Genomic DNA, 27,434 nt, shown 5'->3' on the forward strand with positions numbered 1-27,434 from the left:
CAACAGCACATCTATCTAAATAAATGAAAGCCATTTAGAAGCAATTTTATTCTGTAATAGAAACATACTGAAAAAAAATGTTAGTTACTAATGAAATTTACACTAAGAGACAGCCTCAGTTGTCTCTGGTGGTTCTATTAATAGGATTGTGCTATAGAAGAATTTTGCTATGAATATGAACAATGAATTATTTGTTAGCATTAAAAGAAACCCTTCAATTTCCTATCACAAAAAAAAAAATAAAAAATCAGCCTTTGCAGGTTCAAAGAGCATTTATATGAGTTCAAATACTTTCCACTTTCAGCCTCAGACATGCATTTCTTTGAATCATTCCTACCTGCTTCCTTTACTAAATCTAGTGAAGTGAGACACAATGAAGGAATCAATAGTCATGTTTATGGTAAAGCTCCTACTAAGCTTCAGTATTCTCTGATAAAATGAGTACTGTGCACTGAAGAGATACCAGAAAAGCTTTGCTACCACAGTTCTGCAACACAGCCAAATCTCATCTCAGTACCATGTGATTTTTCTCCCAAGGTATGGTTGCAATGGAGTGACTTACTTGGACTTGAAACTACAACCCAAAACATTGAAATTTATCAACAAGGGGCTAGTTTTGCTGCATGCTTTCTGCAATGGCACTACAGCATTGAGAAAACAGCAAGACATAATATTGTTAAAACTGAGTATCTGATTTAATCAATCCTCATACAGTCCAGCTATATAGATCTTCATTACACATACATCACAGTCTATTCATATGTACACCAAGAAACACACTAAAAAAAACAATGCTGCTTGGCAGCCAAGTCATAATATTGATATGCCAGGATCTGATTGCTTCTTTTTCATTAATGTATGTGCCTTGAATTACATGGATTGATACGGTTGTGTCCTGCGTTCAACAGTACCAGTCATTTTTCTCCTTCTTGGTAGCTGGTGCAGTGCAGTGTTTTGACTTTCGGCCTGGGAACAGAGCTGATAACAAGGATGTTTTGGTTTGGCCAAGGACTTTGTGAGCCTCATGCTATGCCAGGGAGGAGGGGAAGCCAGGAGGAAGCAGAGACAGGACACCTGACCCAAACTGACCAAAGAGGTATTCCATACCACAGCACGTCATGCCCAGGATGTAACTGGGAGTTAGCCGGAAGGGCTGGGTGACTGCAGGGTTGGAGGAGGTATCGGTCGGTGCTTGGTCGGGGGCTGGGGGGGGCAAGTTATCGGTTGGCTGGTGCTGACGTGTTGTACTCTCTTCCCTTGTTATTTCCTTTATCATTATTATCATTGGTGGTAGCAGTAGTGATTTGTGTTATACCTTAGTTACTAAACTGTTCTTATCTCAACCCGTGGGAGTTGCATTCTTTTCGATTCTCCTCTCCGTCCCTCCGGGAGTAGGGGGAGGGCAAGAAGGGGGGAAGTGAGCGAACGAGTTACCTGACTGGGTTTAAACCATGACAGGTTGTCCATGCTTTTTGCTAGATTTTAAGCAATCTGAACTCTACTATTTGTAAGTAAAAACAGTTTAGTAACTGCGCCTGCTTAGTCTTTTTCTCCCTTTAAACATGCCTAGTTTCATAACTGTTTTGTTAATACTATATCCATTATTTTGGAAGGATGGAACAAAAGAGATGAATTGACAGAGGAAGGTGTAATGAAACTAAATCTAATTCTCACCGGCAACTAAAATGGAGTCAAATGGGCTGGAAACACCCCAGATCAAGTGCCCAAAGTCACTATTTCTTCTCTGAAGACAGATATCCTCCCTGAGAGCCAGCTAGTGTGACCTGCTCTCCTCCTTTCTAATTTATAGTGTATAGATCTACAGCAGCTGCTTAGCTATTGGGGGTGGGGAGGTTGGGGGTGGAATTTGTGGGGTTTTTTTTTTTAAACCATCCAAATTTTTCTTGCAGTATATTGCCTTGCAGATTCATATTGGCAAGCATCTAATCTGTACTGACACAGAACTATTTTTTGCATGCACTTTCTGGCATTTTAAAACTGTTTCTGTAACTGAAAGAATCATAACACGAAGTTTTTGTTGAGAACTAAGTTTCCATCTCTACTCAGTGAGGTACCTCACATGTCTTTGATCTCAGGAGAGGAGTAAATGCCAACCTAAGTTAACAAAATATCCTAAAAAATAATAAAAATCAAGAAATAAGTTACATGGCACACAGGCAAGGGAGGCTGATGCAAGGTAGAATGAACAGCTCCCTGAATTTTGTAACAGTTCAATTTCATGCTTTTTAATTAATTTTTAAGTAACTACGGCATTCAAAAAAAGTTTTCAAGTCTCCTCTCAGCACAGCCATTCTTTTTCCAAACAAAAGGACCTGAAAGATTCAAAATACTAAAAGTATGTCCTGAAATTCAGTGCTTTTAAAGTGTGTATACTGAGCATGTTCAGACAATAGCTGTGTCACTACAAAAAATATTATTAATGCTGGAATTTAAAAGATAATTTCTGTTATCCAACTTTCAAGTTGGTTTCCTATGATCAGTCTACCTACTCATAAAAAAAGTGTGAGCTGTTTTTTTGGGGGGGGTGTTTGCTTTGTTTCTTTTTTAATCTAGTAATCAAACCAAATAATTAGAAGTAATATGAGACAGGGAGAATACTTCTTCTCATCCCCAAAATGAAGAAATTCACTTCTGTGAAGCAGGTAACTGAACTCAGCCCTAACTGAAAACTTATGTCCTGTCTGAGATTAATAAGGACATTTAAGAATAATAATACTGATACTTGTTATTATAACATTAAAGTTTTATTCAAGTTTGGCAATTTTGTGTAGAAGAAATATGAACACAAACAAGCTTACTTGCATGTTTGTCTGCCAATACAATCAGTGTACTTGATATGTCTCTTCTTCTGTAGAAGCATACCACCTTTGCTTCCACATTTCCATTGGCAGTCTGAAACAGGAAAAGAGAAAAATTGAGCACAAATGAAGGACTGAACTGTATGTGCACCAAATGACAAACATCACACATAATGTGGAATTTTGTACAAGACCTACACAGCTCTTGTACCTTCTACCTTCTAATACTCTCCAGCTGCACACACCTAATTTAACAACACAGAGACCCTGGTGTAATCCATTCCAGGATAGGGAAACAAAGTTTGGCCTTTTCCTAATTGTTTCTGTGGGATCACCATTTTCAGCAGTTACAGATGTTTCAAGGGGCAAGATATACCACTTACCTGCAGTTACAACATATTTACATGCCACTTTGGTACTTTTCAGGTAATGCCTACATTAAGTAGAACTCAAAAGCATTTTTAAAATCCTAATAAAAAAGCTGTGAAACATAACAACAGAATTCACATTCAGGCTGTTCTCCAAACTCTGTTGGACAGTAGGAAAGCAAAAGAACTCAGCCATTATTCTTTCACAAAATGTTTTCTTTCCCTGACAGCACTGGTGAGCTAAACAATGACCAACACAAAAAAAAAACATTCAAAAAGGAGAACCAAGGAAGCTGCACCAGGAAATAAACTGTAAACCATTGGCAACATACAAAACGGTCTGAATTTTTCAAAGGTTTGGGATTTTTTTCTTAAAACTCTTTAAATGTGATCATCAATCACTCGTAAGATGGCACCCGCCAAATTGTGAAAGTGCATTTTTACAAACTTAGGGGAAAATGCACCTACTGGTGTGTAACAGCCAATCTACTGCCTCTAAAACAAATCGGCAAATAATTACAACATAACTTCAAGGAGTTATATCCTACTACTGAAGAGGCCTTTGAAACCATGACGACAGTGCTCAGCTTCAGAAACCAGAAGCTTGTGGCTAAGATGTGAACGGAGGAAATGTTTCGTCTTTTATACTACTGGTTTTCCCAGCACAAAGAAAGGAGAGGGGGAAAAAATCCCAAACAAACAACAAACCCCAACAAACAAACAAAAAAAAACCCCAACACCCCAACAATCGACACACATATTTGTCCTTGCAGCCTAAATGTTTTTGGTACAGAGCCTGAGGAACTTCTACCCTTTTCTGTTAAATAATTAGGAAGGTTTGAATTTTGAGGAACTAAAGCAGAAAGGCAAGAGCTTTCTTGCTAAAACACAGATAGCTACATTGTAGAACTCTGTATTTCATTTAATTGCCTGAACTTCATTTACACTCAGTGAAAAAAAAAAAAAGGCAACTCAAGATACGCAATTCACTTCAACCTGAAAGACTTACTTCAAAGCATGAATCAGGGAAACTACAGCTCAAGCGAGAGCTGCACCCAGATGAGAGACCCAGGCTGAAAGTTATTTTTTTTCAAAGGGGGTAAGAATGAAGACGGAAAGAGCAGCGGAAAACAACTCTTTCCTAGAAAGTGGTCAGCCCCCTGTAACTGGTGGAATACAGCTATCGATACCCTCAAGGCTATGTATCCACTGGGAACATTTTAAGAACTTGATCTTGCTTCATTAATGGAGGAGAGACAGAAGTATTTCTGTGAAAGACCTCCAATAAAAAGGAGGGGCTACAAGAATATTCTAGCCTTCACATTCTTTGTCATTATATTGATGCATTTTCTCTTCCAAATAGCTGGTTTAGAAAGACCTGGTTTTCCTTCACTGGTGGCTGAAGAAAAAGATCTAATTTTAGTCAGTTAATTTAAATCCAAAACAGCGATGTCATATTCCTTTGGGGGCGCGGAGAGACTGCAGTTGACACACTGGTACTAAACCTCAGAAAGCAGCATGTTTAGCATACCGCTAAAAACTTCAGAACACTCTCTCCCACCCCTTATATAGGTAAGATTTCAGCATCGAGGACTTCAGCTGGCTTCCCACACACAAGCTACCATGCTTCCCTTTTAGATACAATAAAAAGGAAATCTGGCAGATGAAATGATACACTGGCCCAAAGACAACCAGCAAAGACAAAGTCTGAGGAAGCAGATAATAGCTCCCAACTTTCCTGTTGAACAAGGCTCCCCAAGAAAGATCAAATTACAAAACTCTCCATCCTCTAGGCAAACTATTATCTTCATATCACATGATCCTGGCACAGGATTGAAGAACTGTAGAAATTTCCTGCCCTACAGGTGGGCATAACCACCTTGAGAATGACCTACTGCTGACATGCAGTCCTTTCATACCAAAGGAGAACAATCCAGCAGGTCTCAAAGCATTCCAGAAAATCATTAGAACAAAAGTATTTTTAAGCTCCTAATTACCAGAGAACTGCTAAAGAATTGGTTTGATTTTAATCAAATCAAACAGATCATAAATTCAATTAACTTCAAAGACTTGATGGAAAAACTTGTTTACCTTATTGAGCTCTTCTATTCTTCGTATCAAATATGGGTTACTTGAAGAATTCTCAAAGTAGACATAATCTGACAGAAAGAAAAAAAAAGCTCTTTAAAATATGAACTGCTAAAAAAATTGAATCAAAACCTCCTATGCATACCTGTTAAGAGACATCACAGCAAATTCATTTCTTGGCACAACCAGTATTTCAAATGTTCCTACCAAATCCAGGATTTTAAGAAAGGAAATATAACCCCCACGCCAGTATAAGGAACATTTATTAGTGCAATCTGAAGGCAATAAACTCACTTTCAGGGGAAAAAAATAAATACTCTAGCATCAGCCTTGAAAGCAAATCATATGATCTTCATTCTCTCTCTGATCAGATTGTTTCCACTTTGATCACACCGTTGTCTTTACTTGCTTCCTCCTCTTATCAAAATCCAACCACTTCTCACCAGCAATACACGTGGTCTTTCCCTTTCCACTCCAACACATATTACACATTTTACACATATTGTCCATTTACTTAGAGTACAAACAGTTTTATTCTTTCTTTCTCCTTTATCTTTCTCTCTACTTCCTGGTCATTTACACTTACCTCAGAAGCCAAACCCTAAGCCTTAAGAGAGGCAAAAAAAGAGGGCTGAATTCACCTCCCTGCTGCAGCCACACATCCTCGGGTGCTGACCTTGCATACAGATCTAACAACGATTCCTTCAAGACTATTTACTAAATTCAAGACTATTTCCCTTCAGATTTCCCAGCCCATTATTATTTGGAGTCAGAACACAGTGGAAAGACCCACAGCCCCTGGGCATGACTCAGATAATCTTCTGCAATGAAGACATTAGCATGATGCTCCAACAATGAATGGGTTTCTAGCAGTGCTCGCCTTTTGTAAACAGAGGCAACTACTAACACTGTTAGCATAAATCTCCTCAAAATGTTTGTTAAAAGGGCAGTCAGTATCAGAGATATTCTTACCAACTCCCCAGCTCAGAGGAAGGAGGAGGAGGACATCCCTGCTCCTGAAGAGCTGCACCATGAGTTAACCATTCCCCTCTTATCCTCAGGGTGTCCAAGGAGGTACAGAGTATTCACCCTTCACATCCTGCAGAAGCCCTTCAAATTCCTCAGGTCAAGCTGCTCAAGCTCCTGACATCGATCTGAGATTACTGCTTTAGCTCCTGTTATCTACAGGTGTCTCTGGAGTTAACATGCCAAGCTACCCGCTATGAGACACAAGAGCACAACAGGGACCGCTGGCCCGGTGACATAGAAGGAACTGCAGCTTGCACGACCTGCCAACAACTCAAGTGTCTTCATGTTCCCTCAGCAGGGATGGCGTGCCTTGGGAGACAGGTCACCAGTTGAGAATCCCAGGGGATACAATCCCAAGAGCGATAAAAAAGCTTCAAAGCTCTTGTCTTCCCAAAACCTATGTCACGTGCCACAAGTTGCAAGGATACCTTGCAATGAAGTCTCAACATGGCCTTGAAGTTGTGAGTGACAAGGCTGTGTGATGCCAATCTTCAAACAGTGCACACCTGGAGTCATCTAACCATGCATACTGTAACCAGGGCTAATAAGGCATAGAAGCACTCGCTTGTTTTTATATATGTATAATTTTGGGGCATTCAGTTGTCCACACTTCTCAGACTGATCATCAGCCATCTTCATGCACACTAACATGCATGTGAGTGACTCCACAACTTCCATTCCAACTCCCAGAGTTGGGTCTTTCTAAATGTCACTTCCCTGCAGGCTTTAGACTGGAAAATGGTCTCATCTAAGGAATTCAGATTGGACATCTGGTTTGTAGAAAACAAAGTTACTGGAAATGGTTAAATAACCCAAGTAACCAGATCCTAAATTTCCACTCCCAAGCACCAAATGGAAAACAACAGGCTCAACATTACTATGACCAACTCTACCAGAAGTCCCAAACCCAAACAGATATTGTGCAACATCGGCAACAACAACTTCTGGCTGAAACAACGACGGGCATTAAGCAATTTACAGATCAGCAGAGTAAAGGGATATCTTTTTAGCTCACAACAGAACCATCCATGACACAACAAAGGAACTGCAGTGGAGGATATGGAAGCTTTGAGGTACTTCCATGCTCACTGGCCACTTCTCAAGGCTCCACCACCTGAAGAAAGGATGAGTTCTTTCCCTCCAGCCCTCTCATTACTCCCAAGACAACCTGCTAACCCTCACCTCAGGTAGTTTGGATGAGGCTGATGCAAAAATCTTACATTTGTGAACACTGTGACTAAAAGTTAAAAGGAAATGTCAATCTCTTCCTTGAAAATACAATCTTGTCAATTCTATGGATTTCAGGCGACTAAGAACTTTTTTTGCATGCATATATGTGCATATATTCTCACAGACACATTTTCTAACCCAAGTGAACATAAAATCCATTTTTCATGTAACACTTATTGATTGTAGAATCTGGCATGGATTTAAAGAAAGCTTATCACAGATGAATGGTTTCCAAAAAACAGCTCACAGTGGCATCCAACAGTTTTGAATAATAAACCCCCCAAAATACTTGTTTTGCTCAGCAGAGGAACACCCCAAACCCGCATTCTGTGATCAGCAACTGCAAACAATGCTCACACAAAACAGCCAACTGCTCACTGCAGAACCGAAGCTGTCCCACGGGATGCTTCAAGAGCTGACACATGACAGTGTGGAGGTGCATACTTAGACCAATGCCTGATGACTTCATCATGTCACAAATGCACAGCCTAGTACATCTCATCCACGTTTTAGACTAATGCCACAACTATGTTAAGCGTATCACCAGTAGCTATGCAACTCATGAAGACCTATTTCCTGTTACTCAAATTACCTGGAAAAGAGTTTCTTCCTCTCTGCAAGTAATGCAGAGTGCCCTTCGAATCACATAAACCAGAATGCGAGCAGATCAGAGGGGAGTAATTTGCATTTTTCATAGAGATTTTAAATACTTTAACTAAAATTAAAATGCGACCCTGCACAGAGAAATGCTTGAATTACTCACTGTTCCACACATGTAACAAGGAAGTTTCAAGTTCAACAAACCACTCTCCAAAATGATGCCTTAGCAGGGGAGAGCACTCTAAAAATTATTCCACAAGAAACAAAAAACATGAAGGTTGGCTTCCTGCACACCAGGTTTAAAGGATGCCTAAACCATGCTCCACTGACCCCTACACTCCAAAATACCTCCTTTCCCCATGAGCTGCAGTTCCCTTTCATCTCCAACTTCCTCCCCATACCATGGAAGAGCATCCTTCTCATAATGCCTACCCAGCTAATACTATTACTTTTGCTTTCAGGACAGTAGCTACAACTGCCTACACACACAGATACACTGGGTAACAGAAACCCTCTACAGAGTCCCAGCAATCCAGTTTACAATGGGGGATGTCCTGTATGCGCACAAGTGCCCGAGTCTTTGTGCTCTAGGCTAAAACAGAGGATAGGGAAAGAGACAAAATTAACAGATCTCTAAACAGCAGGAAGAAACCCATCTCAGCTCCTGCCACAGAACAGGAAGGAAAGAGTACACTAAAACGAAATACAAGGTCTAGGGACAGAAAAGTAGAGCCTCATAACAAGCAAAGCAAGTCAGACCCTTCAGTTGGCAATCCTTGCTAATCTATTTGCTTTCCTACTTACACAATTGAAGAAAAGGACTAGCCTATCCACTCCACAGCCCACAAGCACAGTGTGTGTCCTTACAAACCACAACCACCATAAAACACATGAAGCTCACCCCTTACCACCAAACTGCCTGAACAAAGGTTGGCTCAGGCTGGCAATTCAATCCCATACCTTCACAACAGCTTGCAGCTTAAACTCACAGTCCCTGATTTAATCAGCCATGCATCCACATCACTGTAATTAACAGCATCACTCATGCACACTACAGAATTATCTGTGATAAGGCTAAAACAATGACTGAGGATTGTGGCAATACCATAAGATAGTAGGGATCATCACACATATCCTAACCTTCTGACCAAAACTCAAGATGTTTTTCTTCCTTTTGCCTACACTACTATAGAGTAGAAGTACCTCCATACATAAATCTACCCCAAAACCCTTTATATCTCATACTATTTTTTTTTTCTCAAGTTGAGAAAAATGTGTAACTTACTAGAACGTGATGCTGTATTACACAGGTACTGAACTGCTGGAACACACTGAAAGGAGCATACTTGCAACAGAATGACAGCCTACAGTAAAACAATTGTTCTCAGTTAGCAGTAAACAAACTTTTGGTTTGCTCTGGTATCCTTTTAAGACATCACTGCAAAAAAGCTTCCCTTCTGCCCTCTTCAAGCTGTTGATTAAGTCTACGTCGGTCCATGGAAAAGAAAATCAGGAGGGGGTACCACAAAAGAAAGAACACTGTCTAGAGGTCATATGTTTAGAAGATTAGACATGTCTGAGCTACCTAATAACCTTATGGGCTTTTAGGCGATCAAGCTGCAAAAATGCCCAAAAGTATTTTTATCCTTCCCAACTTACATCTGCCTTTCAAGCTACAAATGCTGAGGACTGACCGTGCTGAATACTCCCCACCTTACCTCCAGAAAGTCCTACGCAGTGCATACAGCATCAGCCTATGGATGTACCTGGGACACAAGGAAGGCTGAAGCCTTCCCCTTCCCACGCTCACTACCACTTTTGGGCAGAATGTGCATTTCCAGACGTGATAAAGAAGCAACTTCACAGTTGCAAGTATTTCCCCTGCCCAAACCACAAAGTTGCTGCTCTGAATTAAAGATAAGCATCAAGAGAGTGCATAAACTTAAGATGACCTGCCTACTTTATGACTTCTCTTATGGGAAATACATGTCACCTCATACTCTGGGTTTCCAATTCAACTCTGGGCCAGTTTCTTTCAGCAAGCTCCAGTTTTCAAATTATCCAGTAGCTTGGTCCTGAATCTGTCAATCACCTTACATTTTGGATAATACAGTCCCTCCTGATCTACTACATTCTTGTGTAAAAGGAAGCTGGAGGGGTTACACTGCTTTCGGCCTACAAGTCAAGCACTCTCACCTGGCAGACCCAGGTCCCATTGCCTTCTGGCTGTTCAGAGCACACCACCATCCACAGCAGATGTCACCTGATGAAATGTTTAGCTACAGAACAGATAGAGTTTCAAGAAAGAAAGCCTTACCAGCATAGTATTTTCATTACCAGAAATGCAAAACTGAAACAGTTGTTTCTGTTGCTATGAGGTCCAATACACATGGTGGTATACATGAACCAGGCATTTACAATTTCACAGATCAAAGGTATTAAAAATACACTGTCAGCACAAGTTCAACTTGTATTTACTAGACAGCAATATCTGCGGCTACTGTACAGACAGGATATATGCTGCCCTGTCCTCAGCTTGCTATGCTATGGGCAACACACCCCTACCGCCACTCAGCTTCTTAAAAAAGGAGTGGAAATGAACAACAAGCCAAGCACACAGCATCTGCAATTCCTACAGCCACTTGGTGAGGGACATGGCAAAAGCAAGCACTGTCTCCTGCGGAAATCTCCATGCAGTTAACAGCAAACCATCGTTAAAATTTTGTGAGGGCAGGTTGAGGTACCTCAGTTAATTCAAGCTAGCTTTGCTCTTTTTTTAATCCTTGATCAAGGATTATCTACACATTCATATGGTAAACAGAATGTTCAGATTGTATTTTCTTGTAAATGTATAGAACTTGTACCTAGAAAGGGGCAGCCGAAACAACTTGGCTGTTTTGAGATGAAACCTACATATCATTTTCTGACTTGCCTCCAAAAATCCAGGTTCAATATTCCTCAAACCACAGCCCTGAAGTAGACGCAACTCACAGCAAAGTCCATGTAACAGGACTACAGACTACGCACAGACCTACAAAAATGCTGACACAAACTTTCATCAGTGTAAGCTTTACTCACATAGGAAGAGATACTACAAGAAAAATCTACCAAACCAAAACAACAAAACAAAAACGCCACACCAAATCTATGAATAAGCTGGAATGGTTACAAACAAAATCTCAAAGGTCTACACAGAACTCTACTCAAGCTAAGAAATATTCTTTACCCTTCTGGAACAAAAAAAAAAACCATCTAAGTTAATGACATGCAATTTGCTTGGGCAACCTAACAGCTGCTTGATCCAGTTCAAACTCTGAAACATTACGTGATTTGGAACTTCCCAAACGTCTTCTGTTCTTTGTTTTCTGTCATGTCAAAGGGGGAAGAAAAATTCCTGTCCAGCTACCTCATATAATTTTTCTTCCTGATTCTTAGTGAAACAGGGTTTATGCAACTCCATTATCCATCCATTAGTTCTTCCCTATTAACGCCTGAACCCTTTGTTTAAAACATTTCAGGGACAGAAGTCTCAAAGATAATTAAGTTCTGATCACTGCTCCCTATCTTAAAAACATAGATACTATAACTACAAGAGAAAGTGAGACAGTAAGACAGACAATTAGAGATATGAAATGGTTCCCACTTCAGAAACAATTAACAGACTAGGTTCTAAAGCAAATCACTGGAGATCCCACAGTGTTTGGGGGGATTATCAAAAGAGCTTGCTTTCTGATGAACCTCCCAACACCTCTTTTGTCAGTTCTGTTCAAGGCACATCTTGGGCTCGATTAACTTCTTATCTGACTCATTATGACAAAGTATGTTCCCATGTACGCTGGGGAAGAAGGCAGGTATTCTGTCTAGCAGCAACAATCTAGGGAGTCAAGATCTCAGCTTTGGATGAGACACTGCATTTCATACATACGGTATCTTTCCCAGTAAAAGTGTAAAATTACAAAGGAGTTGGAAGAGAAGGGGAAGAACCACACCATGGAAGAAAACACGAATTTTAGACAAATTTAACACCCTTATTTCTGTTCCTCACAGCCCTGTTAGCTGTTTTCAGCTGCAGAAGATCTGTGGAAAAAACTGAAGAACAGTAACCTCCTGGTTCTTGTGAAGAAGAGGTGATGGGTGTCAGCTGTACTTCATGGGTTACTCTTGTTAGACAAGAACTATGCCACACTGAAGTAACTGTTATTAGTGATGCCAGCTTAAAGGAAAGGTAGGGAGACTGTGTACAAACAAGACTTGAAAAGAGAATTTGTGAGAATCCTGGAAACAAAATTAAGCTTCTAAAGTACTACCCTGAGGAAAAAGAAGCAATTCTACAGCTAGAAATCAATTACTGCAGTACAAGGAAACCCATTTCAATTAATCCACTCCCAATACCTCAGCTGTAAGCGAGGCACATTTGCATGTGGCTCCGACCCTTTAGGTTCACTAAGTCACCTCCCTCAAGCTTCCTGTAGGACAAGTATAAAAGAAATATTCCTGGAGAACCATTTTTTTATTCTCTGCTTTACATGGGCTATCTAAGCATGATTCAAAGACTTCTCAACACACAGCTCTTCTTCTGCCACTTCAACACCCAAGAATGCAGCTATACAAACACTTTGTGCCATAGCAAAGTTGTAAGTGTACATAATTTCAGCTGCAAACTCTTTGTGGGACAATACCATGAACCAGCCCATGGAAACAGTCCATACAGTTCTTAAACCAAAAACCTTTCCCCTAAGGTGGGCTGTTAGGGAAGACCAGGATTGTCTGATTTACAGAAGAAACACAGAAACACTTGAGCAGACAGAGAAACTGGTAAGAAGAGAACTTCTTAAATCACGGGGGCGAGAGGGAACAGACATAGGGGAGGAATATTCTCAAACTGCACCCTAAAAGTCTTCTCTAGCAGCCAAGAGAACAGCCTGTTCCATTGCAATTCTCATTGCTAAGGACAGATAAGAAAAACATTATTTTTCCACAAGATATCTAGGCAACATTGCAGATGAAGAGAAACCAGCTTCATGTTCCCTGCAAATACCTCAAAGAGTTGCACAGCAAACTAAACAACAAAAAAGTTGTTGGTTTGTTCTTTTTCCTTTGGGCCGGTTGGTTTAAGTACAATGTTCCACTTCACTAGTCAACGTGAATTAACTTCTTGGGCCATGGTATGACAGTATATTAAGTCCAGAGTTAGGAGTTTCAGTGCCAGATCAAAACCATCATGACTTCACAATGTAAAACACGGATGAAGTATAAACTCCTGCCATAGTTTTGCAGATGTTTCTTCAAACAAGAGTGCCAGTGAGGCTGATTCATCCTCCGCCCTCTCATACCACCCCCTCAAGTTGTGACATCTTCTCCATGGATGGAGGAGACAGGCACACACGTGGGAAACCTGACTACGAACACACCCCGGTCAAAAAAACTGTCTCCCAACCAAACCACTTCCCTGATGTGCTTCACTGCACAACCACACTGAGCTGTGTTAAGCCCAGCTAAGGAAACAACGTGAGGACAGTAACCGGTGCCTGCAAGCAGGCGCACCTTACATCTACACCTCTACCTAAAGAAACATCCACAGAAACAGTCTCACTTGGCTGGTTCAAATCTGCTCAGATGTTGACAACTTAACTCTGTAAGGACAAGCTCTGTGCTAAATCAGGCATCATCTGCTCACAACACACTAACTTTATGCTTAGTCAAGTATCGTCTGTCCTCCTACATCTTGCATAAAGGCATGAAGTCCCCAAATTAACTAGAGCGCATCATGAGCAATTTAACAGAAACATTACCATGGGCCACATTCGCCACAGATCAGGATTGGTGATCTGGCACCGCACAGAACCAGAGCTGTGAAATCCAAGGTGCCAGGAAGGCTAAACAGCTTGCGAGTAGCACGCATGTAAAAGACTGGAGAAGCCTAAATTTTTTCTTTCACTTGCAAACTCACTTTAAAGCTGCCAACTAACTTCTTCGCTTTACTTCATTGATCAATGTCAAGTAAAAATTGCCTCAGCAATAATTCTCCTTCCTAAAGATGATCCAGCCAAAGAACTGGGAAAGGAGAACATGTGCACGCTTCTTTCTGGGCTGGGCCACACTGCCTAAAGGCTTCACTGGTGATTTGGAGGTCCTTCACTGGTCCTTCTAAATTTGGTTTTACAAGTAAAGAGAAGAGGAGGAATCATAACAATTCTAAGTAACGCTCTGAAGCAGGGCCTCTTTGTATATTATATCTACAGCAGTGAGCTCTGAGATAATAAAGACCTAGAACTGTAATATCTTACAAGAGCAGCTTTCCTAACAGTTCCAGTTATCTAAACCTCATGGGAAATGCAGGCAAAACAGCCAGAGGCTTGGTAACTTACCTATTTGAGGATTTAAAAAATAATGATCTGGCAAAGCAGTAAGACATGGTGTAAAAACTCCTTGCTTGGTGCAGAAAAAACACTGACTTAACAGATGACTTCTTGCCAGAAGACGTGCAGAACTAGGAGGAGGTGACCTCCAACAGTTCATACCCATACTTCAAGAGACACTAAGACTCTGTAGTTATTTAAAGTTAGGATGCTTAAACATCAGAAGTTGTCAGAAAAACAGCTAGTGAAAGAAAGGACAATCTCTCCCATTCACCCCAAAATCTCAATAGTTAAACAAAAGAAGATCCTTAAAGAGTTTAAAAGTCCCTTTTCCACAATTTCTTATCAAGTGTCTTTTATTCACCATCACTGAAAGGCAAAATACACAAAGATGTCCGGTTGGGCTCCGAAGGCTGCCAACAGGGTGCAGGCCCACCAAACCACTGCCAGTCCCCCACGCACAGTGCAGGCTGTGCCCCCATCCCAGCCCTCCCACCAGCCACCCTGCTTAAACTCACTAACCCAGCAGAAAACTGTCCCGATTGCTCAGTAGACCTTCTAAAGGGCCAGTGACATCAATGTGGCCAAGGAGGCAGCCAAGGAAAGTGAGAAGAGGCAGTAGGTGAGCATCACCCTTTCCTGCCTCTGGCAGAAGCAAGCTTAGTGCTTTCTCTCCATTTTGCCAGCTGCAAACAGCTTGAGAGCTATTACAAATCCACAGAATGTGCATCAATACCATACTTACAGGTCTAGCCCCCAAACACACCTGAGCTGGCTGACAACACACTCCCCACTATGCAGCATTTCCCAATTAAAGACTAATGAATGCTGAAGCAGTCCAATACAGAGGAGTGGGGGAAGGAAAGGAAAACTGTAAAACGCAAGATAAACTTGCGTAACTACAAACAATGAAAGGAAAAGATTAAGAAACCCACTACCTGGCTGCTGCTGAAAGATGATAAGCTAAAAGTTGTCCTAAATTCATCAGGGCAAATGACTACATAAAGGTATTAGTAAGTTGCAAGAAAAAACTCTCATTTTTATTACCTTTACTGGTTATTTAATACCTCTCTCCACTAAACCCACTCTCAGCTCAGGTTACCTTCAAATACCGCTCCTTCAGCTGAAAGTTAACCAAAAAAAAAATAAAAATAGTACTACTAATAAAAAAAACACTAGCACCAAACACAACCAAAACAGAATTATCCCACAGTACCACACCTCTTCCAACCCAAAATACATCCACCCTGATAACAAAGCAAGGAGAGGGTTTACACATGCCCTGAAGTTAAATAATCCGAATTACAGGCTCCAGATCTGGACTCAACAACATGCTTCCATGTGAGCTTCCTTAGAAAGTTTGTACTTCAGTTCTTCATCAGGAAAAGCAGAGAAGACTGTTGTTGACATCACTGTGATGCTAAGAGGGCCAATGCACCCATCTGCTCACAGTTCTCTGGCAGCAGTTTGGATGTCAAGAGACCTATGATGCCATGAGAGTCTGGATGCCAAAAGGGGATACATAACAGGATGGGGGCAGGTCAAATCATGGTCCTCAGCCACACATTAATAACACCCTGTAGCAACAGAGAGGTGATGCCATCCTGCCATTCTTAAAAACTCTGGGGCTGGCTACGCTGCAATGAGAAGTATGACTGCAGCACACACAGGAAGAGACACCAGGTCTGATCTAGTCAGCAAGAATAACACCACCTAGTAAGTTGTGGAGCTTCAGTCGCCAGAGCACTGGAAGAACACTGCTGGGAATCTTACGTACCTGTGCCAGGCACTGTGGGGTCATCTGCTTTAAACATGTTAGATGCAGCTAATACGTATGTTCATGACTGACCTGTGATCACATCTCCTAATGCCATATACAACTCAAAATTTTGTAGCTGAGAACGCTCTCAAACAAGAGGGTAACTCTTACAAGTCAAAAACACGTAAAAGGCTTTTCATCTAAAAGCATAAACTGACACTTGTCTTAGCAAAAGTGCTGGCTTCAGTAGTTCTTCCTCCATCCTTCCTCTCCTTTCTTTCCCCATCCCCTTGTTCCCAGAACTCCCACTGAGCCCATTCAGCTGTTCACACAGTCCCACAGTGAACCAGATCGGGTAGCTGATGCAGATTAAAAATAATCCAGGAAAAAACAAAGAGTGAGGAGGAGGGAAGGTAAAAAAATTTAAGTTCCTCAAATCAGTGCAAGATGGAAATGCAAAAATCATTGTTTCACTGAATCAGGGGAAAGTCATAGGGGCACAAACCTGCAGTGGGGCTCAATCAATTACTGCCACTAAAGAAATACTCATGGTACAATTAAACTCTCCCAGAGAAAGTGGAGACAGAATAGCTGTTGGAAAGTCTCTTGATAGGAGATGACCTGTTCTCTTCCAGGCAGCTGACACAGCACACTCCTGAAAGGGGAGCCTGGCACTAGCTAGAACAATGAACATCTCTCTCCCACATGCATTTTTTCATCAGAGGCCCCAAATTCCAGCTCAGAGGTCCCAAGCTTCTCAGATCTGGTGTTTATCCAACATTCCCATACGGTCTGTGATCGTGCAGACTGCCAGGCCGCTCCATGAAGCGGCAGGCCAGCCCACCAGCTCCTTCCAAGCAGAAGCAGCCCACTCTCATCACGCTGCCATTTATTTCATGGCTGCACAGCAGCTGTTAAGAAAATCTTCATTTCTGCTACACTGGAGACAGGCAACTCCAGGATTTCCTTCTGGACAACAAGTAAGATACCATACTGCATTTTGGAATTTGATACCTGGCATCTTCCTTGCACATTTAAAACCAGCTTCACACCCCCCATGAACTGTGCAGGTTATGAGTCCAGTTTGTAATGGAAACCAACCCTCTCCCCATCAGAAATGTACCAGCTGAAACCTTGCAGAAGGTTAGAGAACCACTTGCTTTCTCTAAGCAACTCAATGCCACCAGTCAACTTACCCACAGAGGCTTAACAACAGTTCAACTTCCCCGAGCATGCTTACTCTGCTACACAACACAAAGGAGAAGACTTGCATGCCACCTTCGCCCCCCTTAGTGCAGGTTCCTCAGCTCCTCTATCTAGGAACGACAACATTAAAAGAGAGCAAGACACTCCATGTCCTCTGGAAGAGCTGTCAACTATGCATATAAATCAGTCTTTCTCAGAGAAGCGCAATCCACCCTCTGACTTCTGAAAACAAATATTCATGACGTTCATGATTGGGCCAAAAGCAACAACCATCTTTTTTGAGTCAACGCATACCTCTAAAAGCATTATTGATCCATTGTGAGCAAGCTGCTTTTGGCAGCTGTTAGGCCTGGACTTCATACAACCCAATTCGGCAGCCACAAGAATAATAACAGATTATCTGCTGAATGTTTGTCTTCCAGTGGGAAGTGTATGAAATGACTATGCACAAATCCCATTCAGGATTTAATCCTGCCCTGGAGTTCACACACAACTTCAGTGCACAAAACCGTTAGTGGGACATACCAGCACCAGAGGTCAGAAACAATTCAATAATACAAACTCCTCTGGCTCAGACTGAACAGAGCTCTAATACAGAAACAGCTGCATGCATCCATATGTTAATCTTGATAATATGTCAAACCAAGACTTCATCCATATGTACAATAATGGAGTACTGTAACCCTGGCTATTAGCCAACTGCCTTGCCCTCTGCCCAAAAAGCTTACTGAGCAAATCTTGGACACCGTACAGGAAGGACAAGAAGGTGCCTGAGACCAGACAAAATGGATATACCAAAGGCAAACTACACCTGACTAACTTGGCTCCCCTGTCAGGATAAAAAGACTGGCTCTGTGCTGAGGGAAGAGCAGGGGATGTTGGACACCTTGACTTTTGACTTCATGTAAAAGACCATGCTAGTGCCTCCCATCACATTCTTCGAACCAAAGTGCTGAGGTGTGGCCTGGATAATGGAATAATAAAGGTAGCAGAAAAACTGTCTGGAATGCCAGGCTTGAAGGACTGTGAACAGCCACTACAACCTTCACCTGACTACTGGTTACTAATGGCATCCCTCTGGTTATGAAAGGTACCCAACATGGATCAATACTGGGGCCAGCCCTGCTTATAAGTTTTTTAATTACCTGGATAGAGACAAGAGTACACTGCCTACAAGTCTGGGGACTTGGGGAAGCATACCACACGCTGGAGGGTGGGCTACTATTCAGAGAGGCTTTGACAAGCTGGAAAGCGTGCTGACAAAAACCTCAGGAACTTCAACTACAGCAGAGCCTCACATCTGGACTGGGGTAACTCCCTACGACGGTACATGCTGTTGGCATAGCATCTCTGTAGGAAGGCACTTGGTAGAACAACAAATTGCCCAGAAGCCAGCAGCCCACCCTTGCAGTGAGGGCAGCCAGCATTGCTGTGTTAGCAGGAGTGCAACCAGGAGGGTGAGGGGACGGATCCTGCCCCTCTTGTGAGCACTCCTAAGACCATTGGAGAGCTGGGTCCAACTTTGACTCCCCAGCACTAGTGACGTACAGGAAGAAGGCCAGCAGAGGCCACAGAGGCAATCAGTGCTGGAGCATGGGATGTTCAATAAAAGGCAGAGGCAGGTTAGTTCAGTTTGGGAAAGAGAAGACTTAAGGGAGATGTTACTGCTGTCTGCAACTACCAAGTTGGAGGTGTTGTGCAGACTGGGCCAGGCTTCTCTAAGAAATGTGCAGGGACAGAATGAGGGATAAGGTACACCAGCTGGAACATGAGGAAATCCAGAGAAACAAATATTTGCCATAAACATGGCCAAACATTCGGCAGGACCCAAAGTAAGGGTGGCATCGCCATTCTGACGAGATATTCGGAATCAGGCTAGACACAGCCCTGAACACTCTGCCTGCAGGAGGTCAGCCTAGTGATCTCCAGAGGCCCCTTCCCACCATCCATGGGGTGCACAGTACAGATTTTGCCATGTAGAATACTAGAGATGACATTCCACCCAAGACAAGCACCTATAACGTTAAATGCCAAACAGCAATTTCCAGGAAACAACTCTCTTTACCAGTCACACCAGGAACCAAGCTGTACATTTCCACAACTCATCTTGACCTTCTGTCTTTCTACTCTCAACATCTCCAAACCAACATAACTCTATGTGCATACGTTCAGCTTGTAGCAACCCACAAAACAAAGCCAGGACAGCCAAGAGGCACACCTTATTCCTCTATGAAAACCAAGTGCAACCAGAAAACAAAGTACAAGCATGACAAAAGAAGCGGTATTTTTCAGAGCACAAAGTAAGTGTAGGCCCAAAGAGCGGAAAGTTGTTGATGGAGAGCAGCCAGACAGGATGGCTTGGCCACCTTTGCTGTATTTTTTTCCTTGTTTACTTTACACTGGTTTTACAGAACTCCACAAGAAACAGCGCATTTTGTAGAGGAGAGAAGCCCACAGAAACATCTTCCTGCACATCCTACCATGCTGGGGAGAAAGAAGCTCCACAGAACAGCTTTTACGAAGGAAAATGGCCGAGCACAAATTCATGCCAGACCACCCTCAGTTTATATTTCATAAAATACAGTTCCAAAGCCTGTTGCCTCTCCTTCCTCTTCACGTGAGTCTAAACAAAGGACATCTAGACAGGAGAGCAACCCTGAATAGAAGACTAATGGGAAAGCATACAACAAAACAGCAAGTGCGGAAGAGGAGGCCAAGATCTGGACGTGCCTCACACCAGTTCCCTGCTCTACCAGCGGTCTCTGCCCATCCTTGTGCTCCTTATCTTAGCAACTCCTCCTTGCTCCCCACCCCTACAACCTCGCATGACCCCCACAGAAACAGCCCCTCCACCCCAGGTCCCATCCCCGTGCCCGTCCCGATGCCGCTTCCCAGCGGCCTCTCGGCTCTTGCTGTCCCGCACCGCCCCAGCCCCACTAACCCACCTCACCATGCCCTAGGCCCGGGTCTGCCCGAGCTCCCCCCCACCCTCAGCCCCGCGCTGAGTGCCCCATCTCCCCACACCCTCACACGGCCCCACATGGCTGCTCCCCCGCTCCTCACCCCGGCCTCCCCCGCTGCACCACGCATCTCCCTAAACACACCGTGCGTCCAGCCCTGCTTCTCGCCGCACAGTCCGCACAAGGGCTCCCCGCGGCAGCCCTTCACCCCGTTTAACCCCACTCCAGGCATCCCCTCACCCCACAGCCCACCAGGCCCCGGCCCCTGCCCCGCACCGCCCACCCCTCGGGAGGCTCCGCGCCATGCTACAGCCCCTTCCCTCCCGGGCTGCCCCTGGGCCCCGGCCCGCCCCAGGTGCCGTTTGAACCCCGGCCTGCCGCCGCCCCGCCCGGGGCCTACCCCGCCGCCGCGGCCCGCCGGGCCCCCGAGGCGCCGCTCGCACGCGGGAGCGAACGAGGGGAGGGAGGCGCGGCCGGGCCGGGCCGGGCCACGGCGGGGCCGGAGTCCCGTGGGCGCTTACCTCCGACCCGGTACATGTTGGCCGCCATGCCCGGGACGGGGCCGGTGCGGGGCGCGGACCGCTCCCGCCGCCGCCTCCAGGTGCCGGATCCGCTGGAAAATGGAGGCTGAAGCGGCCGGGCGGGGGAGGGGAGCGGGGGAATTAAAGGGGCCGCGCCGGCTGCCACCCGGCCGACAAGAAGGGAGAGACGGAGGGAGGCGGAGGGCGGGGCGGCGGGCCCGGGCAGAGAGGGGCCCGGCGGCGGGAGGGAGGGAGGGAGGGAGGGAGGGAGGGGGAAGGAGCAGGAGCCGGCCCCAGCGCCCAGCCCGCAGCGTGTGAGGGCGGTGCTCCGCGGCCTGCGCCCGGCGGGAGGGGACGGGGCGTGTGGGCGAGCAGAGCCGGTCCGCACACGGGCACACACGCACAGCCACGCGCGGACTGCTCTCACAGCCACACACAGAGCGGCTGTCCTGACACAGCCTCTGCCACAGCGCTCCCCTCGCCACGCAGGCTGAGCCCTTCTCACGTACGCACACTCACGGGGCCTGTCCCCAGGTAGAGCCTGACACACACGCTCAGGCAGCACCTGTGCTCCCGCATCTGTCCGCACACAGAGCTCTACACACAGACCTGACTGTACCCACAGCTCTCCGTACACACACTCCTTTACTCGCACACAAACCTCCTCACACACACACACATCTGCCACTTCTCTTGCGCACACACCGCCTGTCACACACAGCCTCCATGTACAGGCAGTACCTCTACAGTCCTCGCCTGTCCTCGCTCACACACACGGTCTTCCTCATACACACTGAACCACCACAGGCCACTCCATGGACACAACCATCCTTGCACACACCCGCAGCCAGCTCACACCCCAACAACAACCCACACCTTCAGTAGCCAGCACAGGCAGACCTGGGGTGCTGTTGGCCTATTGGGCACAGCAGGGTGACCACTCTTGCTCCTCAGCTCCAGCGCAGAACTGGAGAACGAATGACCTGGTGTTGCCTGAGCCAGATGTCAGCATAGGGCCCCTCCGCAGACAGGTCGTGATGGCTAAATAATATGTTATGAAGCTGTTTGCTGGAGTTAAGTGGTTAATGGTGTAAACAGTCATACCCTTGACCAGGGCTAGGCATGGCCACTGCTTGTGCTCTCAACCCAGATCTCATAACATCCTGAAACAGCCGTAAAAGACCATCCAAAACCTTGGCATCTGCTAAAATACATAGACTTGATGTATTTTTGTTAAAATTCACTTTGTGTTTTAGATGAAAAACACCCGAGCCCCAGATCTCTGACAGTCCTTGGATGCCAGTAGGGCACTGGGCTCATGTCTTCATGTTTGTCATGTGTGCAAGGAGCACAGCCAAGCAAGGAAAGCACTTGTGGGAGTGAACATTGGTCAGCCAAAAAAGTCTGGTGCACTAGGGGGTACTGCTGTGATAATTCTTCCTTTCAGAGATGGCACAGCTCTCAGGGGTGCCACAGGACACAAGGGCCGGCTCTCAGCCGGCTGCTGCTGTGACCATTCAGCAGAGCAGGAAACAATTCAGTAGGACACAGAAATATTATCCAGAATAAATACTTACAAGTCACATCATGGAGCACTCAGCAGTTGTACATGAAGAAGTGGATGGTCAGATGGCACTGACTGCTCTTTCCAGAAGCTAAATTGTGTTTTAAATGATAGGAACAAAAACATGCTGGAACTTACCTGCTGTTCCTCTTCCAGGTTAAGCAATGGCTGTGGGCACTGCTGCGGCGTTGAGCAATGGGAGGAAGGGGAGATGGCAGCAGCTGCCACAGCCTGGGAAAGAACAGGCACTTGCAACACCCCATCTCCCACCACCAGACTACATTCCCACTGGTGCTACCAGCTCCCACTGTGGCAAACCCAGTCTTTCAGGAGGACTTCTGGTGCATCCTGACAGGGCATCGCTTGCATCTGAGACCGCTTGTGCCAGCAAAGTGCACCTCTGCTGGGAAAAGACAAGACCTGCAAAAGACAGACACCATTGCTTTGAGAGCCCAGTCCAAGGCTGCCTGGCAGAAATGGGTTTGTCCCAGAATGCATGTGTGAGGAAGGCTTTGTAGTCCCATCACTTGCCACCTGGCATACCCCAGCCCTGAACTATCCTTACTCCACCCAGCTCTGATTCCCTTCTCCTCCCTTCCAGAAAACAGGGGAGTGCGCCCATGCTCCCACCAGCTCTTTTGGCTTGGTGTGGATTGCTCCTGTATGCCCCTCAGTGATGCAGGACTGCTCCTCTGCTCTCCCTCCAGCACCCAAGCCTTCTGACCACCCCGGTCCCCTCTGCTTGCACCCTCCTTCCGATGCCAAGATGGGTTCCTCCATGGGGTCTAACAGGGAGAGCTCAGGCTACACCTCTTCCATGCAGCTGGGCCCTCAGTGCAAGTTTACCAGGGCAAAAATACACAGCCCAAACAGCCTTCACACACTTGTCTCCCCTAGCTGTCCCACAGGCCCCATCATGCCAGCAGCCAGGCACTCCCCATGGCTTTTGGTGCTGTCCCTGCACTGAAGTCATAGAATCATAGAACAGTTAGGGCTGGAAAGGACCGTAAGATCATCTAGTTCCAGCCCCCCTGCCATGGGCAGGGACACCTCACACTAAACCATCTCACCCAAGGCTTCATCCAACCTGGCCTTGAACACCGCCAGGGATGGAGCATTCGCAAATTCCCTGGGCAACCCATTCCAGTGCCTCACCACCCTTACAGTAAAGAATTTCTTCCTTATATCCAATCTAAACTTCCCCTGTTTAAGTTTTAACCCATTACCCCTGGTCTTACCACTACAGTCCCTAATGAAGAGTCCCGAATTTGCTCCCTCACAAGCTATGTTCTTTCATTCTGCCTGGAATTACCCAATCCCTGCTCAATGCCACCTGGGTTGGACTTGTGCCCCCTGCTGCAGCAAAGGGCTCAGGCTATAAATCAACCTGCAAGCCTGGCCAGGCCATGTGGAGAAGCTGAGACATCCATCAAGACCTGCATGCTTTGAGAGCAGCCTATCCTGCAGGGAGGAGTTCCCTTCACCCCTTGCTCCATCAGCAGCCATGCTCCTGCCTCCGCCTTTGGCCAGGGGAGAACTGGGATGCAGGCTGCTCCAGCTCCACATTCCCATGTGCTGTATCTTGGGGACCACACCCATGGGGCCCATTTCCCAAAAACCTTTCTGCCTCAAACCACCTGCTTAGCTATTCCCTTTCCTTCCTCTCTCACCTTCCTACTCCACAGCACAAAGCCCAGGTGCTTGCCACCCCCCACATCCCATTGCTCTGCCACTGCAGCTTCAGGCTACTGCAAGCCTTCGTCTTCCCCTGCTGAGACCCTCCTCAGTACCCTAACACCAGTGTGTCCATGCAGCGCAGCCCCCAGACCAGAAACAGGCACCAGCCTGATCCCTCCTTGCTGCAAGGGGGCGACGTCCAGGCCCAAAGAGCTACAGGAGAGGAGCAGGTCCCTCCGGAGGCGGCATCAGGGGCAGGGAAGATGGCAGCACAGATCCACCAGCTCTGCCCTGGAAGTGCTGCTGGGCAGCAGCATAAATAACACAGGAACTCCCCCCATGCCAGAGAGCCAGGCCGCTGTCTTTTTCTGCCCCATTCATACCAGAGTCCCTGTCAAGAGATGACTCAAGGGACAGGTGTGTGCTTTCATGTCCAGTTTTATTAGTGTTGCATTAGTACCATGAAACAGTTGACGAGGTCAAGCACGTTGCAGTTTGTTCCAAGAAAAAAAAAAACACCAAAAAACCAAAGGCTATTTACATTTAATCAGTCTTCATGGAAAAAAAAAAAAAAAAGCCAAAACCCAAAACCAACAACCTAGAACCCAAACAATACAACAATGAAACAGATGGACAACTCGGGAATCTACAAAGTGGTAACGTCCCCTTGTACACTGCAGCCTGGACAAGGCTGGCAGCACGCAGCCCCGGTACCCATGCTTACAAGGTGCTTCCCCACGTCTACATACAGACAATGCTCTGCAACCCCCTGGCCAAAGCACAAAGCAGCAGCTGACTGGATGTAGCCCCATTCCAGTGCTCTTCCTTAAGGAAACTAGTGACCTGCTGCTTTCCAAGCTGGCATGTCCCCATCTCCCCCAGTCTGTCCCAAAGCAGCTAAGTGACCCTGCAGAAGCATCGCCCATGAGAATCCCACTGAAGAGGCTCCAGGAAGCCTCCAGGAGATGCTGCTGCTCCTTTCTGGCCTTCTCCCTGCCAGATAGGCCCAGAGGGAGTGCCACACTAAAATGCCACCACACAACTATCTGCTGACATCAAGACTCCCTGAATGAAGGGGACACAGGCACTGCATCCAACATAGCTTCAGGAAAGCTCCAGGGCTCCCAACCCTTTACTGCTGCACAGTGCAACTGCCCTAATTCCAGCCTTCCTGATTCCTTGGCACACCAAGCATCAGGAGAAGGCCACCAGCCCTGCTACCTCTTGCCAGGCTTTTCCTAAAGATGGAAGTGCCAGGTGCAATACCCTCCACAGCAGCTCTCCAGTGCTCTCTCCAACACACTGCCGGTAAGAAACACAATGGGGCCTGTGCTGCAATTGCAGGTTAAGCACGGAGCAGTGGGGTTCTCAGCTGAGTTTGAAGATGGAAAGCAAACTGGCACATCTCTTCCAGCCACAGAAACCTCTCAGCCACCTACCCCTGCCCTCTCTGCAGGATAAAGCCACAAGCATGTGCTAATTAAAGCAGCGAAGCACAGCCAAAGAGACAGTGACTCTCCCCAAACTCACAGGTAATTAAGTAGGGCTCTGCAGTTATTGCCGAGATGTAAATGGTAACAACTGAACTGTATGAAAACTGCAGCACTGAGTTAAAAACAGCCACCCAAGGCATCAAGTCAGCAGCGCCACAGGACAGCCAACCCTGACTGAACACTGGCAGGGCTGAGGTCCAGCCTTTGCCTCCAGGAAACTCAGCCTGGAGAAGCAGGAAGCACTGAAGGTGCAACACAATGCCACAAAAACCTTCCATCTTCCATCTGCTCACCAGCGCTGTTAAACTAGGTCAGCATCACAGAGCCCAGTGCAGCAGTGAGCCCACTCCTGAGACCCTGCCTCCAAGAGAGGTGGGGGCCCTTCACCCAACAGCAGCTGTAAAAGAAACCAGCTGCTTTGAGAAGCCACAGCCAGGGAAGCAGGAGACGCGGGCTCTGGGACACAAAAGGGACAGGGAGACCAGGGGACACTGCCTTCAAAGCACCTCCCAGCCAGATAGCTCAGATGTTGCCCGCTCCAGCCCCTGCCTTCACTGTTAGATGGCATGGTTCCAAAGCAAGCCCTGCCTATGCCATGGCGTTTCTTTGTTTGAGTTGCACCTTCCTCACCAGAACTCGAAAGAGCTGGAAGCAGGGAGGTGCTGCCTCTGCTCTAAGCCATCCTTCCGCACTTGCCAAGCACTTGCCAACCTGCACACAACCATCTACCCTGACCATGCTGGTGCAGCTCTGCAGGCACCTCTCTCTGGCTGGCGGGGCTGGATCTTGGCAGGCTCCCAAGGAAACTGTTAGGGAAGCTGGGAGGGTGGAAGGCCCAAGATCCCAAAATGGCCTGAGCCACACGCATGCTTTGACACTCCTTTTCCTTAGAGACACAAACCTGTTTCTCCTCCAGTCAGGGTCAGAAACAGCTGCACAAAGTGGCTCCACACCATACAGGAGAAACAACAGAGGCACAACACCCTGACTGGAGCAGCACCACCAAACTCACATGCCAGCCCTTGCCTCCAAGGCAGGGAAATGCCACAGCCATTCCCCCAGGCACACAGCTGGACTCCAGGCGGACAAGGCTGAGGAGCTGGGATGTTTCCTTGTATGTTATAGAAGCATTTCAGAGCAATGGCAGCTTTCCACAGGGGAGGAGCCCTGCAGAGACACAAGCCCTCGGGCCTCCAGAGTTTCCTGATGAATTCACGTGTATAAAGTTAGAACAAAACACAAACCAACATGAAATGCAACAAGCAGAAGTGTTTCTCTCACACATACACACACACAGAGTAGAATAGGGCAACACACATTTGACAGGCAGGACCCTGGAAATCCTGTCCTAGCTACCATTTGTTTCTTTACAGTAGGTTGAAATACAAAGAGGAGCACAGTGATTGTTCCCCCCTTACTCCCCCAGTAAACAAAGTTATTGCAGTCGGTTATTCCACCCCACCTCTGCAGCAGTATCATGCTCTGGTACTGAGAGCTGCCCAGGCTGCATGCGGGTCCTGGCACTGGAACCCAGCCCAACCACTCCTGTCACACCAGCGTGAGACTCAAGGAAGAAATCACACACTAATTTCCTTTTAAAAGCTTCTTTCTTCCCTGATGCCACAGCCTCAATAAAGAAAAAGAAGTGATGAGCTTACACACCATCTCCGGCGTCACCGCTGCTAGGCAACACTATACTGTCCCATAGTATCAGCTCAGGTCAACCGAAAACACATGAACTGAGGGACATGACGACATCCG

General features: G+C 45.9%; 1 protein-coding gene across 5 annotated transcripts in view; it reads right to left on the minus strand.

Moving 5' to 3' along the window:
- The window catches only part of MTA1 (metastasis associated 1), an 81,629-nt gene extending 60,477 nt beyond the window's left edge, over positions 1-21,152 (minus strand). The window contains exons 1-3 of one of the 5 annotated variants that reach the window (XM_061451802.1): positions 20,940-21,152; positions 5,279-5,346; positions 2,820-2,913 (exon numbers count right to left, since the gene is read on the minus strand). In XM_061451802.1, the coding sequence (XP_061307786.1) occupies positions 2,820-2,913; positions 5,279-5,346; positions 20,940-20,967 (190 nt within the window). In that variant the 5' untranslated portion in view covers positions 20,968-21,152. Of the gene's footprint in view, positions 1-2,819; positions 2,914-5,278; positions 5,347-5,569; positions 5,740-20,939 lie in introns of those variants that run through there. The other 4 variants (XM_061451803.1, XM_061451801.1, XM_061451804.1 and 1 more) reach the window with 4 other exon arrangements.
- Positions 21,153-27,434: the final 6,282 nt, after the last annotated feature.

This window comes from Pezoporus flaviventris, unplaced genomic scaffold (genome assembly GCF_033815535.1).
Source record: "Pezoporus flaviventris isolate CSIRO_AGI_PZ_B2104156 unplaced genomic scaffold, CSIRO_AGI_Pfla_v1 ptg000013l, whole genome shotgun sequence".
In the NCBI taxonomy this organism is placed as follows: domain Eukaryota; kingdom Metazoa; phylum Chordata; class Aves; order Psittaciformes; family Psittacidae; genus Pezoporus; species Pezoporus flaviventris.